The following is a 16765-nucleotide window of genomic DNA, read 5'->3' on the forward strand; positions in this document are numbered from 1 at the left end:
ATAAGACTGTAGTAGAAAAAAAAGTTCTATTTCAGGAGTTATGTCTGAGCCACATTGTGGTTTAGAACTGCAGGTGATTCTTTTCAGTGAAGAAGTGGTCCATACATAGGCATTATACTGTATATACCTGAACTGACAGAGAGAACTGCAGATACTTGTTCCAGTGTTGGTCTTTTTCCAGAAATGGGGTCATAATCTGTGATAGGTTCATTGAAAGACATTATTTTTTTCACTTATTCGAAGGCTTGTGTATGCAAAATAGTTGTCATAATTATTTTTCTTAAACACTACTGTCCACTTCATGATCTCCAATTTAAGCTGCAATAACCTGGTGCGCTAGAGCTGTTGATATCATCATGCATAAAATCAGACTTCAAAAGGTTAAAATACTTTTAAAAGCAAAATAGAAAATTATTTTAAATACTGATGCGATGCCCTACCTCAGGGTTGTGCAAAGTGGTGGGTGGGTCCCCTCGGGGGGCATAAAATTTCACAAAGCACAGCAAAATCAGCTGCTGAGTCTCAGGCTCATCTAGCTCATTAAAAATGTTGAAATATGGTAGTGCTTTTATGTCTGTGTATTCACATTTACATACTGATTAATAAAGTTTTTGCATTCTACAGATTTTTTAAACATGCTGAAATGGTTTTTTCTCATATGAGCGCAATAGAAATTTCCATCAGTTTGGATACGTTAGGCTGGGAGGCCCTGCTAATTGCAGGGGTGAAAAGTGGGGCCAAGTAAAAGTTTTCTCACCCTTGCCCTAAATTAACAAAACATGGTTTTAAATGCAATGCTAAACCAGGAGTTAGTTTACTTTAGATGGCAGACAAAAGGGATATAATGCAAGGGTGCTCATTTATAATCTCTTAGTTAAAGTATCCAATTGATTCCTTATTCATACCACAATACATCAGTTTGAAAGATGGTCATTCCCAATTATATTACTAAATAATATTGGATCTAATGCTCATAGAATCTTAGATCCAGACATAGAATATTTGTACATCCATGAAATATTTTCCCATGTTCTACCACTAACTATCACAATCAAAGCAACTTCCTCAAACTTAAATAGGTGTAACTGATGTTAATTCAAGGCTCTGATTGGATGCAAATGTTTCAAAATATCAGGATACAGAATGCTGTAGAAATTATGCAACAAAATTCCATACTAGAGATCAACTAGTTCATAAAAGGTCGTTCTTAGACTTTTTTTTACACTTTTTATATAGATTATCCCAAATATTTGGTTGGTATTTCTATCAAGATTAATGAAGTGGGATAGAGTTGAGTAATATTTCTAACTGTCTGTAAACTTATAGTAGATTTGGACTGAATCTTGATTGGAATAGAGGTGGGGAAGAAGGGAAAGCTTTGTAGTTCTTTCCTGGTTGATCATCTTGTCTTTTTTCAGGGAACTGTTACTGACCTTTGACTAGTGGTCAGACGTATCACTCATTTTCTTGGTCAGAATAAAATTTACACCTCATACATACTTCCAAAGTAATCAGCTTTATCTCCATGAACTGAAGGGTGCTGGGGAAGCAAGATTATCTCATGCTGAAATTCATCCACTCCTGGAGGCCGGCCAATGAGCTACCCATTCCCTTTTGGATGCTGCTCTGAACTACCCTTGCCTGAGATTCCCTACCCAATATTCCTACTTCTCTTCCCCTCTCTGGGGTTTTCAGGGAGACCACCTCCTACATGCTATGCTACAGTCTCCTTATAGTAAAATTAGAGGACTTTGGACAGCTCATCTGAGCTGGCCTTGAAAAGCATGCATGAGGTACAGACACATTTTGATTTCCTTGGCTTAAGTCCAACTCAGCTTCATTTACCATTGCCACTGCAGTTCCTAAACACGTGAGCTATGTCTGCATGGGCAGCATCTGTCAACAGAGGTCACTGTCAACAGGAGACACCTCGGCAGTATGTCTGTCAACAGATTGCATCTACACATAAAAGCAGATTGAAAGAGCGTTCTGCTCTGTCGACAGAGAGCAGCCATGCTGCCCTGCCCTCTCTTGACAGAATGGTTCACCAGAAGCTGGGGAACTGGAAGCCCTCTGAGTCAACAGAATGTCTACATAGGCACTCTGTCGACAAAACACCTTCACCAGAGGCACTATTCCTGATTGGGAACAGGGAGAATGCTGCCGACTGGACAGCTGAGTTTTGTCTACAAACTCTCAATAGAGCTCTTTAGTCATGCAGATGCTTATTGTGTTTTGTCAACGAAAGGGCTGTTCTGTCGAAAGAAGCTGCCTGTGTAGACATGGGAGTACAAAGGAATTCCATAATCACGAGCAGAAGCTGCCTGTCTGACTATCACATGGCGGTGAAACCAAATAGTGACAGAGGCTCAGAGATGAAATCAGAGGTGGCATGGAATGCCTAATGTGCACTGTGATTAGTTTCCAAAGCAATGAAGCCCAAGAAGCCTATAGACTTCTGCAGGTCAGCAGCAACACAGAGTACTCATTTTCTGAACACTGCTTCTAGAAAGCCCAGGCTATATTGCCAGCATAAGACAGAATCCCATTCACCCTATTTACATGAATGGTCCTATAGTAATCTGTGCTCTTATGGAAAAACTTCATAGAGTTTAATATAAAATGGCAATGTTTCTATTTTAATAACCCTCTAGAAGCCAATAAGGTTTTATAGTCCTCATCACAGAATTCCATAGGATGGGCCAAAAACACCTGCAGAAGAGATACCAATCTCCTAATACATTTTTCCAGGATTTTTGAACAGTAATTTCATAGAAACCCACAGGTTATTATCCCTGTGAGAAAATTACTACCAGAAAAATAGGATTTCTCCCATGGGAGAGATCAGCAGTATTTGGCCCTAGAACTATCAATATTACTTTCTGATTTTTCCACCACCTGTCTCTAGATGCATGTTGCTCCCAGGACCATGCACCCTCTTCAAGGCACTGCCATGTGGCAGTGACCACTACTCTCACTTCTTGCTTCCTGCCAGGAGAATCCACAGTCCTCAGTCTCATGCCTGCCATTGGAACAAACTACAGCCAAGAACCAGCCCCTCACCTCAGGGATAAGCTGCATTCCATAAAGGCCGGGTTCAGGAGTGACTGGAGATGAATTGCAAGAGGGCAGTGGGGACCCAAATCCGTCCACTACCCTGTGTCCTGGGCCAGGAACCTCCTATACCCCCATGAGCTTACCCAGCACTCTCCACTAAAGGTGCCTTCTCTCAGGATCAGGATTCTAATGCCCACAGTATTTTTAAGCAGCTCCTTACAACAGGGCAGCTCCTGTTTTGCTGGGTCTCTGTGCAGGCTCCCTCCAGCCTGCTTAATCCCTTCAGGAAGGAGTGCAGCAGCCACCCCAGTACAGCATCTTTCTAATGAATATAAATATCCTAATCTGGACCTTAACTATGAGGAGACCCTCCTAGAAAACATTGCACTTTAAATGCCCATTAAATTTATTGGGACTAAAATAGGAGGTACATAATATAAAGGAAAATGACAGCACCTGCTAACCCAGACGCCCTCCATGCAATACAGACAAGCAGAATTAACAGATGCTCTAGATGGCTATGAAGTTGAGGTTTTTGTATTACTGTGGCAAAGCTAGAGGAACCCTTTCTTAACTTTCTTCCTCAGATGAGGATCTTGACTGCAGGGTTACAAGTAACTAAAATTAACTTGATAGCATAGTATCAAATTGGCATATTTTCTCCAGAGCAGAATTCAGATACAGAATTTATTGTAACGTTTATATTCAAAACACTCTGAATCAAGAACACACAGTTGGTATCTGTCCAAATGTTTTATATTTTGTGACCGGATGACAAACCAATATTTATGAAGATTTTTTTCCTTAAAAAATGTTTCAAAATGCCAAGCCAATCAAATACCATGTATTCCTCTGAATCCACCAAATCAATAGCAAATGTCAATTACTTCTGTCTGGACAAGCAGAAAAATAAAATAAAAGAATGTACTTTGTCTCTCTCCAGCTATTTCTTTTGTCCTGCAAGGCTTATGCTCCTGTTCTATTTTCTGTACAACCTACTAAAATTCAATTTATTTTTTCAATTTGTCTCCAACCAAGCTTCCATGCATCAGCTATGCAGACATTCCTACACAGGCTACATATAATAGAACAAGAAGGGTGAAGTGAATGAAATTACCTGTGCATTTACGGTCTGTGTCTTCCTTTTTTGATCCACTAATCGTTAGCTTGCAGTTGAAGTTCTCTTCCCAATATTCTGCAAACCACACATTTCTTCGGTTGTTCTCCAGAGTGCGTGAGGTAAAGTAGGTATCAAACCCTAAAAGGAAATGAGCAAAAAGCTGAAATAGGGAAGATGTTTTTACTGAAACTGCTGAGACCTTCACATATTCTTAAGATAGATGTTTGCATAGCTAGTAAAGGGAGACAAAAGCAAGTGGACAAATGAATATTAGTGTCATGCCTTCTATCATTAACTGTCTTTTATTAGTAGATGATTCTGGTACACATTGTAATTTATCAAGTCATAAAAGATACCATATATTTATGAAATATTTATTACATTCTATAAGCAATATGCATGGATTAAATTTAGATTGGTAAAAAAGACAGAGGAATATAGAGATAAATTAAATATGTTGTGGATTTCTGAGTGAGATCAGTAGAATTTTAATCCTGTAATTAATATCTACAAGCCTCCAGAGGACAACATTTTTCTCTTATATATTTCTCATGCATTGTCCATTAGCTGCATAACTTATTTTGGCCTTGATTCTCTTATTGCACATTTTCTGTTCATCTTCTTCACACAGATATTGGTCAGGTATAGAGGAAGGCAACTATAAATCACCCCCACTTACTAGAGTCTTGAATTGTATGTCCTAATGTGAAATCAGTATAAGTTTCTCATGTTGGACTTGTGAGAGTTTGTTTGTTATTAAATCTACAGAAACATCTCACCACAGGCAGTTTCTAAGGCTGCAAGAGCAAACCAGCATTCCTCAGGCAACCTTCATACAAAATTATACTGCTATCAGAGGGACTCATTCAATAAAAACAAAAAGCGCTGTGGAAGTTTGCCCAAAATTTCCAAAGCCCTGGTGGTAAAGCTTCCATGATTAAGTGACATGCAGTCTTCCACACCTGCAGATCATGCAGAACAATTATTCTATATGCAGGCAGTGTTGGCAAGTCTTTCAGTTTTACCATGTGTCTCATGACTTTTTATGCCTTTTTAAAGTTTAGGAAGGTATGTAATGATATAATAGTGTCAGCTTTCATTTTTTAAAGATGTTTACCGCTGACGTGACCAGAAGTCCCATTTTTAAAGGGACAAGCCTGTATTTAAACACTCCTGAAGTTGTCTCAACTTTTCCTTAAAAACAGGCAAACCATCCCCATTTCCTACCCCCAACCATATTTGCTGGTCCTGCTGATGACTGGATCCCATCTCACCTGCTGCCTACCCACCATTAGAGAATGGGTGTATGTGTGTCCTGCAATGTTCCCTCTAATTTTTCCCAGAATAAATTTTGCTATGCACACCAAGGCATCTGTGGATGTGCATCATCATAAAAATGCATGCTGCTGGTGGATGTCAACTACTGGTTCTCTGCTAATCATCTGAGTGGCAGTTGAATCTCTCCTGAGTGACCAATAATGGGTGTGGGTGTGCAAGGCTGGTTGTGGGGTGAAGATGCAGTGCAGAGGGCCAGCTGCTCCCCATGGTGATCCATCAATGCAGCCTACACTAGGTTTGGGCTCTTAGCCAGCAGGTTCCAGCACCGCAACCCATTGCCTGGCAGCACTAACTACACACTACCAGTTGTGGTGGCCAGTGACATGTTACCTCTGCTGCCCATCCACTTGCCTTTTACATGCTCTCCCTCTTGTCCTCTCCCTGCTTTGCCTCTTCAGCCCTGCTGTTCCTTTGTCACTCCTCCCCCAGCAGGGCACATCCTGCTCCCAGCATTGCATAGAGAATGAACCCCTGGTCTGAATGCTGACATCATAAACAACTAGGCCAGCAGGTTACATCTACTGCCTCTGGCAGGCCTGCAGCCCTCGGAGAGCCTAAAAGCCTCTGGCCCAAGGTACTAGCCAGGAACAACTGAGCCCTGAATCTGTCAAAGCTTTGAAAAGCCTCTGTCCCTCAGGAAAGCTCTGGATTGGTGTGTGGATAGAGGACCAATTTCCATCCTGTTACCGCCCCGATCCTGCCAGGCCTATAGCAACCTCGCCCTGAGTTTTCTCTCTGAAAGCACAGGACTGCTCCATCCCCTAGGCATCTTCCCCTCTCTGGCCAGGTTTGCTGAAGGCCCTGCTTTCAGGCTCACTGGACCCTGGTGCATGATACATCTTTTGGGTGTAAGTCCTTTCTTCCTATGCCATAGCCAGGGGAGATGAGGTGGCTGGGTTTGCCAGTGACCAGCAGCAGCTTCTACTCTCCACAGAGATGGGAAAGCCACCATATTAGGGCTGTCCAGGCCAATATGGAAGTCAGGCTGTATATTCATCTGAGACAGTACTTTGAGTTTTGCTTGCCTGTTTGATTCGTTGACACATGTAGATTTGTACTAACGTGTGAACAAAAGGATCCTTACTAATATGTGAAAATGAAGGACAATGACAACGTATGTGTTGCTTATGCCTAGCTAGATAATTTTGTTAGTATAACGGGAACAGAAAAGAGTTGTTAAAGTGTCATTGGGCATGGTGGGAGAATAATTTATGAGTACACACGTTAAGACTGCCTCGATGCCTATTTCAAGGCGTGGTGAAGCAAGCAGTTGCAGGAAGCAAAGCAGGATTACAGGGAAGGTATAAAACAAATAAAAGGCCAAAGAACTGCCAGTCTCTGACTGCAACACATTAAACTCTTTCCCACCACTGGGGTACAAAAGAGGTGGAACGAGGATGCAGACCCACATGACCATAAAGTAAAGAGTGTAAGATTAAGGATGTGTTCTCCTGGTATAATAATGCCTGTTGGGGTAGGAGAAGAGGGCACAGGACAGAAGGGTCTGCAACATCAGAGTTAAGGTGTACATGCTTGCTGCAAATCAAAGTAAGTGAGTGACATCAGGGGAAGCCACATTGCAGTATAGACACTTACAGAGCTTATATAAGCTGCCTTGTATGGACCTAGTTTTATAAACCTGGCCTCAGTGTCAAAGAATGGAACAAACTGTTGGCATAAGCAGTTAGTACACATTTCAAGAGACCATTTAAGACAAAGGGTCCTTTCAACACCTCTCCAGAAATGCATGGAAGAGAGGGCTAAGCAGTTCATAAGTTGTTGTAAAAAGCCTTAAATACAGTATTTCTATTCAATTCATTATTTTAAGTGTCTAACAAAGTTATAAATGTAAGTCCTAAGGGTCATCTGTGAAGGTGCTGAACACGTTCCCTTGGAGAATGGGAATTGAGAGGTGACATACGCAGTGGTCCTTTTGTGAGGAGAGTTCACACATAACTAATATGTCTTGTCTGTCTTTGAACTATAGAAAAATGATAATTTTTTCATCTCATTCACTCGCTGAATTGTAATTGGCGGTATCTCGTTCACTTGTTCAGGTACTCTAAATGCCACATTAACTATGAGGTGAGTGAAATGAAATGATCACTGCATGCTCACTCACATCGAAAAAAAAATATTGCAAATCAATAGAAAAGGTAACGCTAGGCAGATGTCAGAAATCTGACCAAGAGCCCAGAAACAAATAAAGATCACACACAAGCATGGTATAAAAACAGAACTACAAAGAATCAGAATGTCAGTGTGGGTCAAATGCCCGGAGAAGAATATCAGTTTGGGTGATACTACACTGACAGATATTAATGGGACTTTATGCAGCATGACAGAGCAATGCCTAGCAGTGAGCACTGCACTCACAAAACAAGTCATGCATTACAGGATTAGAAATCTCCTGCCCAGTTAAATGGTGCAGTGTCCTCAGGCTTACAGCTGACTGGCCTCTCAATCTGAATGAAATCTTGCTCAGTCCATCTCTTTATTTTAAGACTAAAATATTTCTTGCCTGTCTGACAAAGAAATAATCTGTATGGAGTCAAATAAAGAAGCACAGACACAATTACTAACTTTTATTATTTTTATACCCATGGGATACTCTACATAGAAAGATGTGAACCAATGTGAAAGACAAAGAGATCAGTACACTCTGACTTCCCTTCCAATATTAACTGAAGATAGGCTGAGACAAGGTGGGTGAGATAATACCTTTTATTTGAACAACATCTGTGACAGAAACAAGCTATCAAGCTACACAGAGCTTCCCTTTAGAAGAACAGCTCAAAATGGCTCTGTATAGCTCAAAATCCTGTCTCTCTCACTACTAAAACTTATTAGACTCAAAGATATTACCTCCCCCACCTTCTCTCTGCAATACCCTGTGACCAATGTACTTACAACACAGCATGCCTTCAAGATAGGCTGTAATTCCAATACCAGTGTGCACCACTGGCCATGCTGTTTTCTCCATCCATGGGGAGAATAAATTTTAAATAAAACCAAGGCATGTGCAGATGTGCAACCCCAGAAGAAACACGTGCTGCCCACTGTGGTGGCACTTGAATCTCTCCAGTGTGGCTGCCCAAGTGCTCAGCTTGCGGGGAACACTGGCAGGCATGTTAGCGTCCCCTCATCCACCAGAAACATTATCAAAATTTACCACAACCATCAGTTACAGTCACAAAGTCAGTCTGGCTCAAGAAACAAAAGCAGTAGAAACAGTGATTATGTTTAGATGTCACAGGCTAAGTTGGATACTTGGATGGAAATCCTCCCAAGAACATGAAGCAGTATGAGCTACAGGAAATGGTGACAGTGGTGGTTTGGGGACCATTCAGAACACGAAGGGGTTTTATTACCACCTGCCCTGCAACTTTGGATAGCATTAATGCCCTGCTGCTAGGGCTCAGACCCTTAACCCCAGTAGCTAGCCCATCCGCACAAAATTCTTACCCTGACTTCCAACAGTCATTGCTCCTTGCATAGCGACCTCAACAACCTTTTTAGTTCCATGTCTTCCCAAGTCATTCTACCCTGAGTTCTTAATCACCAGATATTCAGATTTTCCCATTCTGGTCCATCAGTGCTGAAGAACTGAAGCCTGCTCTCAATTATCGGTTTACTTTGAGACCCACACTGCACACACCTTGCACATAAGACATTTAGTTGCAATAAGGAAGCATAAACACATACAATTTACAAGAAAAACAAAAAAGCAGTCATGTAGCACTTTAAAGACTAACAAAATAATTTATTAGGTGACGAGCTTTCATGGGGCAGACCCACTTCTTCAGCTCATACATAGCCTTACCAGAACAGACTCAATATAGAAAGCACAGAGACCCAAAAATTGTTATCCAGGTTGACACATCAGAAAAATTATCAAGATTGGCAAATCAGAAGAGCAGAGGGGCAGGGTGGGGGGTGGGGATGGGGGTGAGGCAGGGGGTGTAATTAAGAGTTAGATAAAACATCAAAATATGTAAAAGAGTCCTTATAATGGGTTGGGTAATGGCTGTCTCTGTTCAAACCATGTGTTACTGAATTGAATTTGAATATGAATGCTAGTTCTGAGCATTCCTTCTGTAGACAGTTGTTAAAGTCCCTTTTTAGTAGAACCCAAACTCTCAGGTTTTTAACAGACTATCCCACTCCATTAAAGTGCTGACAGGTTTGTGTATTTGGAGTTTTTTGATGTCTGTTCCATGTCCATTCATTCTTTGTTGAAGAGTGTTTGCATTCTGTCCTATATACATGGCTTGTGGGCATTGTTGGCACCTGATGACATATATGATGTTAGTTGAGGAACCGGAGAATGTGCCCGGGACTCTGTAATTAACGTGGTTAGGTCCAGTGATGGTATCTCCAGAACAGATAAGTGGACAAAGTTAGCAATGGGGCTTGTTGCAAGGAAAAGTTCCAGGATTAGTATTATTGTGGTATAGTTGGTGGTTGCTAGTGAGAATCCTCGTAAGGTTGGGAGGTTGTCTATAGGAAAAAACAGGCCTGTCACCCTGGGCCTTCTGGAGTATGGCATCATGATTTAGGATAAGTTGTAGGTCTTTAATGATGTGTTACAGTGGTTTGAATTGGGGGCTGTAGGTAATGACAAATGATGTTCTGTTTCTGGATTTTTTGGACCTATCTTGGAGTAGTTGGTTTTTGGGTATTTGTCTGGCCCTGTCAATTTGTTTTGTTTTTTTTTTAAACTTTTCCCAGTGGTAATTCAGGTTTATGAATGTTTGGTAGAGATCTTGTAGTTTTCTATCTCTGTCAGTAGACTCAAAGCAGATGCAGTTGTATCTCAGAGCTAGATTGTAAACGAAGGACTGGGCCAGCACAAACGACACGGAACAGCAAATGCATGCCTACAAGTCACTGAGCAGCACATGAACTTGGCACCACTATTGCTAGCATTGCTACAACACACTGAATAAGTAAACACACTGCAGGAGGCCAGCACAAAAACACCCCAATTTTGACCAAAGTGAAAAATAGAAATGTTCGGTGTGAAAAATGAAGGGGGAAAGTAAAAGAGAAGATAATCATGACATGAGGTACATAAGGTGATATGTGACTTGTTTATCCCAGATTGTTTCCCTCAGTCTACAAATACTGGTATACCTCACTTAATCATTTCATTTAGCCGAGGGGGACAGTGGAAAATCCCACCACTGAGCAAGCTGAATGCATGTCAGGGCATACATGTATTAAGGGTACTTGCAGCAACTAAAGGGAACTAACAGAATGATGTGTTGACAATAAACCTGACTGGGAGCCTTCACTATTAATGGGTCTGTAGTTATTGGACAGTTTGACCAGAGTCTGTTGTGCAGTTTGAACCTCTCTTATCCAGCACCCTCAGTACTTGACTGGGGCTGGATGAGAGAATTTTACAGACGATGGGACGCCAATATTTTCTAGCACATTACCAACACATCTGCTGCTTACTGGGCTTTTAGAAGATATTATGGGGTAAATTGCAGCTAAATAACAGCAAAGAACAGTGAAAGCCAGGACTGGTGGCTGGAAACAAACTTTATAGTACCATGGGAAACTTGGCCACTCCCATGATAAATGGCCATCCAGCTAATTAAAATCATGCTGGATTACGGAGTTTGCTGGACAAGAGAGTTATGGATTAGATAGGTTCAACTGGTACAGGCGATCTGGCCTTGGTGAATGTAGCATGCAGAGAGAGAGAGAGAGAAAACACATGCACACAGCCCAGCATCTCATATAGCATGAAAAACAGCTAGGGAAGCCAGCTTAATTTGAACTTAAAACTGACCACACTTGGTCAAACCAATGGTCAGTCTAGCTCAATATCCTATCTTCCGACTGTTACCCTCAGCTACTCGATGGAGACAAGGGAAAACATATAGCATAATTAGGTTAACATACCAGTCCAATAATTTCCAGATAACAGAGAAGAGGCAAACTGATATTTTCAAACAAGGTGAATTAAACATGGATGAATCCTTAGAAACAATGTCACTCTGTACATCATTGACTTAACTGTGGTACTAATTCATTTCCTGTTCCCCAATAACTATTAGGTGAAGGGCACACGACTTAGACACAGTGCAACCTATGGATCCCCAGAATCTGTGTAGAGAAAAGCAACACCATGATCTTGCAAAACAACCCTGAAAACAAAGTCAGCCTCTACTTCACAGGCATAGAACTAGACTGCAACATAAACCACACAATAAATGTCTTACAATAAATACATCAGGAGTTCCAGGAACACTATACACGCACTAAAGTACAAGCACTATCAGTACCTGCTTTCTGTGATTGAGATATCTAAAAGCTCCAATTGGAATTCTACTAAAATTATTTGTTGGTATAATCCAACCCATCCTATTGTACAAGAGTGAAATTGGCAGCCCAAAATGTAACTGCATGCTACAATATAACAAATGGACAATGCAACAAGAGAAATCGTACACATGAAGTTTTATAATCTAGCATTACTTTCAGGAATTCTACCTATTACATTATAGCAGAACTGAAGCAATTACTCTTGCTTATCAACAAACAGAAAAGGTAATAGAATATCTGGTATAATATCAGAGTGTTACATTCTACCACCACTAACACAATGTGGGAGGGAACTAAAAACAAGAACAAGACAATAATATACAGCACTCTAGTGTATTAGTAACTCCTCAGGACTTATCTATACTAACTTGTAAAAGAGTTTATCAACTAGTCCTGATGAAAAATCTAATAATGTTCAGCTCTACACAGAGATCTGGGTTCTACACAGAATGAATAAGAAACACTGGCAAGCCTTGTCTAGAACTGCAAGAAGTCATCTGACCATCAGTTTGCAAACAGAAATCTTCATGTTAGCAAACTTTATTAACACAGTAACATATGCAAAAAATGAACACATTTACCAAAATCCAGTAGGGCCAACAGCCACTGTGGGCCCTAGAAACAGGAGGCAGCGGGGGCCTGGCTCTGCACACAAGAAGAGATGGGGCCAGGAGTGGAAGGGGCAGGGCCTAGCACAGTCAGCCCTTACCACCACCTAGACCATGGCACTGTTCCCCATCCCAAGAGTTATAGGGAGCAGTGCAGCTGAAGCACTTCAATGGCGCAAGGAGTTCCAGGCTCCATGACAACTGTCCCCTTTCCTTGCCCCATTGGCAGGCCTGCAAAAATCAAAAAGAATTATTACAAACCAGAAAGAGAACAAGGGTGAGAGAAAGTTCAGTAAACTGAGAGAGTGAACTGCATCCATTGTAAGAAGGCAGATTAATTTGCACATGAGGACAAACTGTTAGATTCTTCCTCAAATACATTGGGGGAAACTATGCCAGGATGGGGAAGATACATAAAGAAATGGAGGCTCAGGTGTCCTTCAGTTGGATTCTGCCTGACCCTTGATGAGGGAGGTGAAGGAGAAATAAGATTACAGTGATTGACGGGTAACAGGCAACGGAGTTAGAATGAGAGATTTGAGATGATCATCCACTGGGAGCAATATATGAACAGAGGACTGATCTCAAGGTATGGACTCCACCTGAGCAGGGAGGGAAATAGTTCTCTGGGATGAAGGTTTATGCAACAGACTAAATGAGCTTTAAGATAAGAACTGGAGGGAGACAGTTGAGAGAATCTGTAATCCTAGGGCTGGGAGGGACCTCAGGAAGTTATTGAGTCCAGACCCAGGCTTAAAGGCTGTAGAGGAGGTTGTTTCTATAAATACATAAGCAGGATTAAAGTATTTAGCTATTTAAGTTAAGTACCAATACTGGCTCAAGAATAAATGGACATAAACTGGCCATTTACAAGTTTAGGCTTGACATTAACCAAAGTTTCTAACCATCAGAGAAATGAAGTTCTGCAACAGCCTTCCTTAGGCACAGGAGGGGCAGAAAAAGGCTAAGTGGTTTCAAGATTCACAAAATGGCCCACATCATGTTGTATGTATAGTTGGAGTTATTTTTTCCAATGTGCATTACTTTATATTTATCCAAATTAAATATCATTTACCATTTTATTACCCAATTACTTAGTTTTGTGAGAACTTTTTGAAGTTCTTCACAGTCTGTTTTCATCTTAATTATCTTGAACAGTTTAGTATCATCTGCAAACTTTGCCACCACACTGTTTACCCCTTTCTCCAGATCATTTATGGATAAGTTGAATAGGATTGGTTGCAGGATGGACCCTAGGGGAACACCACTTGTTATTCCTCTCCATTCTGAAAATTTTCTATTTATTCCTACCCTTTTTTTCTTGTTTTTTAACCAGTTCTCAATCCATGAAAGCATCTTCCCTCTTATCCCTTGGCAATTTAATTTACATAAGAGCATTTGGTGAGGGACCTTGTCATAGGCTTTCTGGAAATCTAAATACACTATATCTACTGGATCCCCCTTGTTCACATGTTTGTTCACACCTTCAAAGAACTCTAAGGCCATGTCTACACTACTGAGTTTTGTCGACAAAATTCATGGAGCATCCACACTACAAATGCATGCAGTCGAGAAACAGAACAGAACACAGTAGTTTTCTTGGGACAGTTAAGTTGCTCCTGTACGAGGCATAACATCTGTATTGCAGATGCTCCAGGGGGCCCTCTGTCCATAGAAAGGGCTTCTGGTTCACCAGGCAGCCCTGTTTGCAGAGCTTTCGGTTGGCCGTTCTGTCGACAGAAGGCTGGACAGTTTGGGCACTCTCTGTCAACAGAGGGCATTGACACGGGGATCCTCTATTAGGTGTGGATGCATTCTGTCAAAAGAGGTTCTGTTAGGAAAATATCCCAACAATAACTTCTGCCTACAAAACCGTATAGTGTAGATCCAACATAACAGATTAGTAAGACAAGACTTCCCTTTTCAGAAACCATGTTGACTTTTGCCCATCAAATTATGTTCTCCAATGTGTCTGACAATTTTACTCTTTACTATTGTTTCAAAAAACTTTCCTAGTTCTGATGTTAGACTTGCTGATCTGTAATTGCCAGGATCACCTGCATCAAGTGCTGCATGACTGCTTTTTGTTTTGTTACGTACAAACTAACATGGTTACCTTTCTGTTACTACTCAACAGACTTGCTTTAGACATCTATAACACAGTGAAATCACTGAGGTAAATAAACCCAGGATTTTTTAATTAAAAGTTCTGAGGGTTTATTTCTGAGGGTTTATTACTCAACATATTGTTGATCTACATTACCAAACACCTTTCTTTATGAGTCGATCACAATTTATGGGACAATGTGCTAGTCAGATATTATATAAAGAAGACAACAATATGATATAGTTTAAAAACAAAATTATTGACCTACTTTTTTTTCCTCTTGTGTCTAAAATAAAGTTCATTCATTCTCAGGCAATGTTATTTGTCTCTAAATATAACATATTAACCCTATTTAAATTGGTCCTTCATACTTATTCTTTTATTTCACTTCTGTTTGCTCTTTGCAAAGTAATTAAAACTTTCAAACTGTCATGGATCATGATCAAAATACAAACTTTACTTATGTATCCAAGCTACAGTAAATAAGCTTTCCTCCAGACTCTTGAGTCTATAAACTGGAGTCAACTACCCTCAAATAATTGTCTGAATTCTTTAGCATTCAAGCCAAAGTAGTTTTATTTAATAAGATTAAATCTGAGACGAAAATGTTAAACATGGAATGACTAAAGTGGTCAGTGTTAAGGTATTCATTCATTTTTCATTTTTATTATCTTGTCTGAGAAGTAGACTACACATTTTTATGGAACTGTTAAGATACTTTACAGATGCTCACTACACCTCCTTGTCTAATAAAAAAAAAGGAACACTTCTGAATGATTATAACAACTTACTAGCATGGTATACTAAAAATGCTTTCAGAATGTCAAAATATTAAACAAGTTTTTTTTTTTAATTTTGCCCCAGCGTGCCCATTTTTTTTACATGTTTTTGATATATAGAGGCAAGCTTGTCTAAAACAGATGCATGTTCTTCTTAGTAGGGCAAATTGAGGACATTAAACTATTGAACACTTCCATTTGGGAATAAATATGTAAATTCTAAGTAGCTTTATCATAATCTTATATGGTTGCACAGCCCCTAGTACAATTGGATTTTAACCTGATTGTCTTCCAGCCACTTTTTCAATACAATAGTTATTGCACTAACATTTTATTAGTTATTCTACCTTTTAGGGCCCTCTAGCACTTCTTATTTTGATAAAATTCCAATTAGTATCAATGTAAAGAAAAAATAAAATAATCTGAAATTATTACTATTACTATTTATTATTTCTATTGAAGCGTCAGCTAGAGAAATCAATTAAAGATCAAATTTCTGTTGTAGAAAGAAAGAAAAAAAGATAGTCCCGGCATCAGAAAGTTTATAATCTCAGCAGGACTTTTTTATACCCAGATCTTCTCCTGGAATGGCACAGGCTTCAAGCATAATGTGACAAGGTGTCACATTTTTTAGTTTGAAGAGGACAGGACTAATATTTTCTCATAATCATTGATTACAGATCAGCATCAAGCCTCAGAGCATCAACAGTCTCTAACAAGGTGAAGGCAGATGGAGCTGTGTTCATATTCCACAGGACACCTAAAACTACAGACTGGTTCTCTCTAAACAAAAGTCAATGGGAGTAATTTTTGCTGTCTTGTGCATACTGTATAACTCTCAGCCTGACTACCTTAGTTCTCATTCAAATGACTTTTGAAGAGCATAATAACAACACAGCTCTGTGCACAGATCCAGGGACAGTTTAAGTATAGACTCTCATTGCTTCTGCTAATGGTTGTCCAGGTCTGTCCTAAAACCTTTTATTGCCTGAAACTGGACAACCAGAAGCTTTACAAATATGACAGGGAAAAGAAAAGTCCCCCCTCACAATTAATTCTTCCCTTTCCTTCCTTCTGCACTTTACAGCATTGTAAACTCTCATTTCCCTTGGTTTTATGATCACTAAAAAGTTGCCTTTGCAGCAGGATCACTCTTACATTTCAGCATTTGACCCTGTCACAATGATCTAATGTTATTTAATGTGGAAAAACAGATGAATCTTGGTTTCCTCATTTATGTCAGGATAACTTAAATAAAATTAATGGCGTTTTCCCCAGTGTAAATCCAGAGTAAAGCAATGATAAATCAGGCCTAGAGGCTGAAGGCCAAATTTCCATTACTGCCCCATTCAGCTAATAAACACACATCCCCAGTATCGAGTTGTTACTGTGGCTATTATTTATTACTGCTACTCTT

General features: G+C 40.1%; 1 protein-coding gene across 2 annotated transcripts in view; it reads right to left on the reverse strand.

The window, feature by feature from the left end:
- The window catches only part of GRM7 (glutamate metabotropic receptor 7), a 534523-nt gene that overhangs the window by 219315 nt on the left and 298443 nt on the right, over positions 1-16765 (reverse strand). For both annotated transcript variants that reach the window (XM_075005038.1, XM_075005037.1), the window contains exon 5: positions 4175-4315. In XM_075005038.1, the coding sequence (XP_074861139.1) occupies positions 4175-4315 (141 nt within the window). The remainder of the gene's footprint in view (positions 1-4174; positions 4316-16765) is intronic.

Source organism: Carettochelys insculpta, chromosome 11 (genome assembly GCF_033958435.1).
Source record: "Carettochelys insculpta isolate YL-2023 chromosome 11, ASM3395843v1, whole genome shotgun sequence".
NCBI classification, from domain to species: Eukaryota; Metazoa; Chordata; order Testudines; family Carettochelyidae; genus Carettochelys; species Carettochelys insculpta.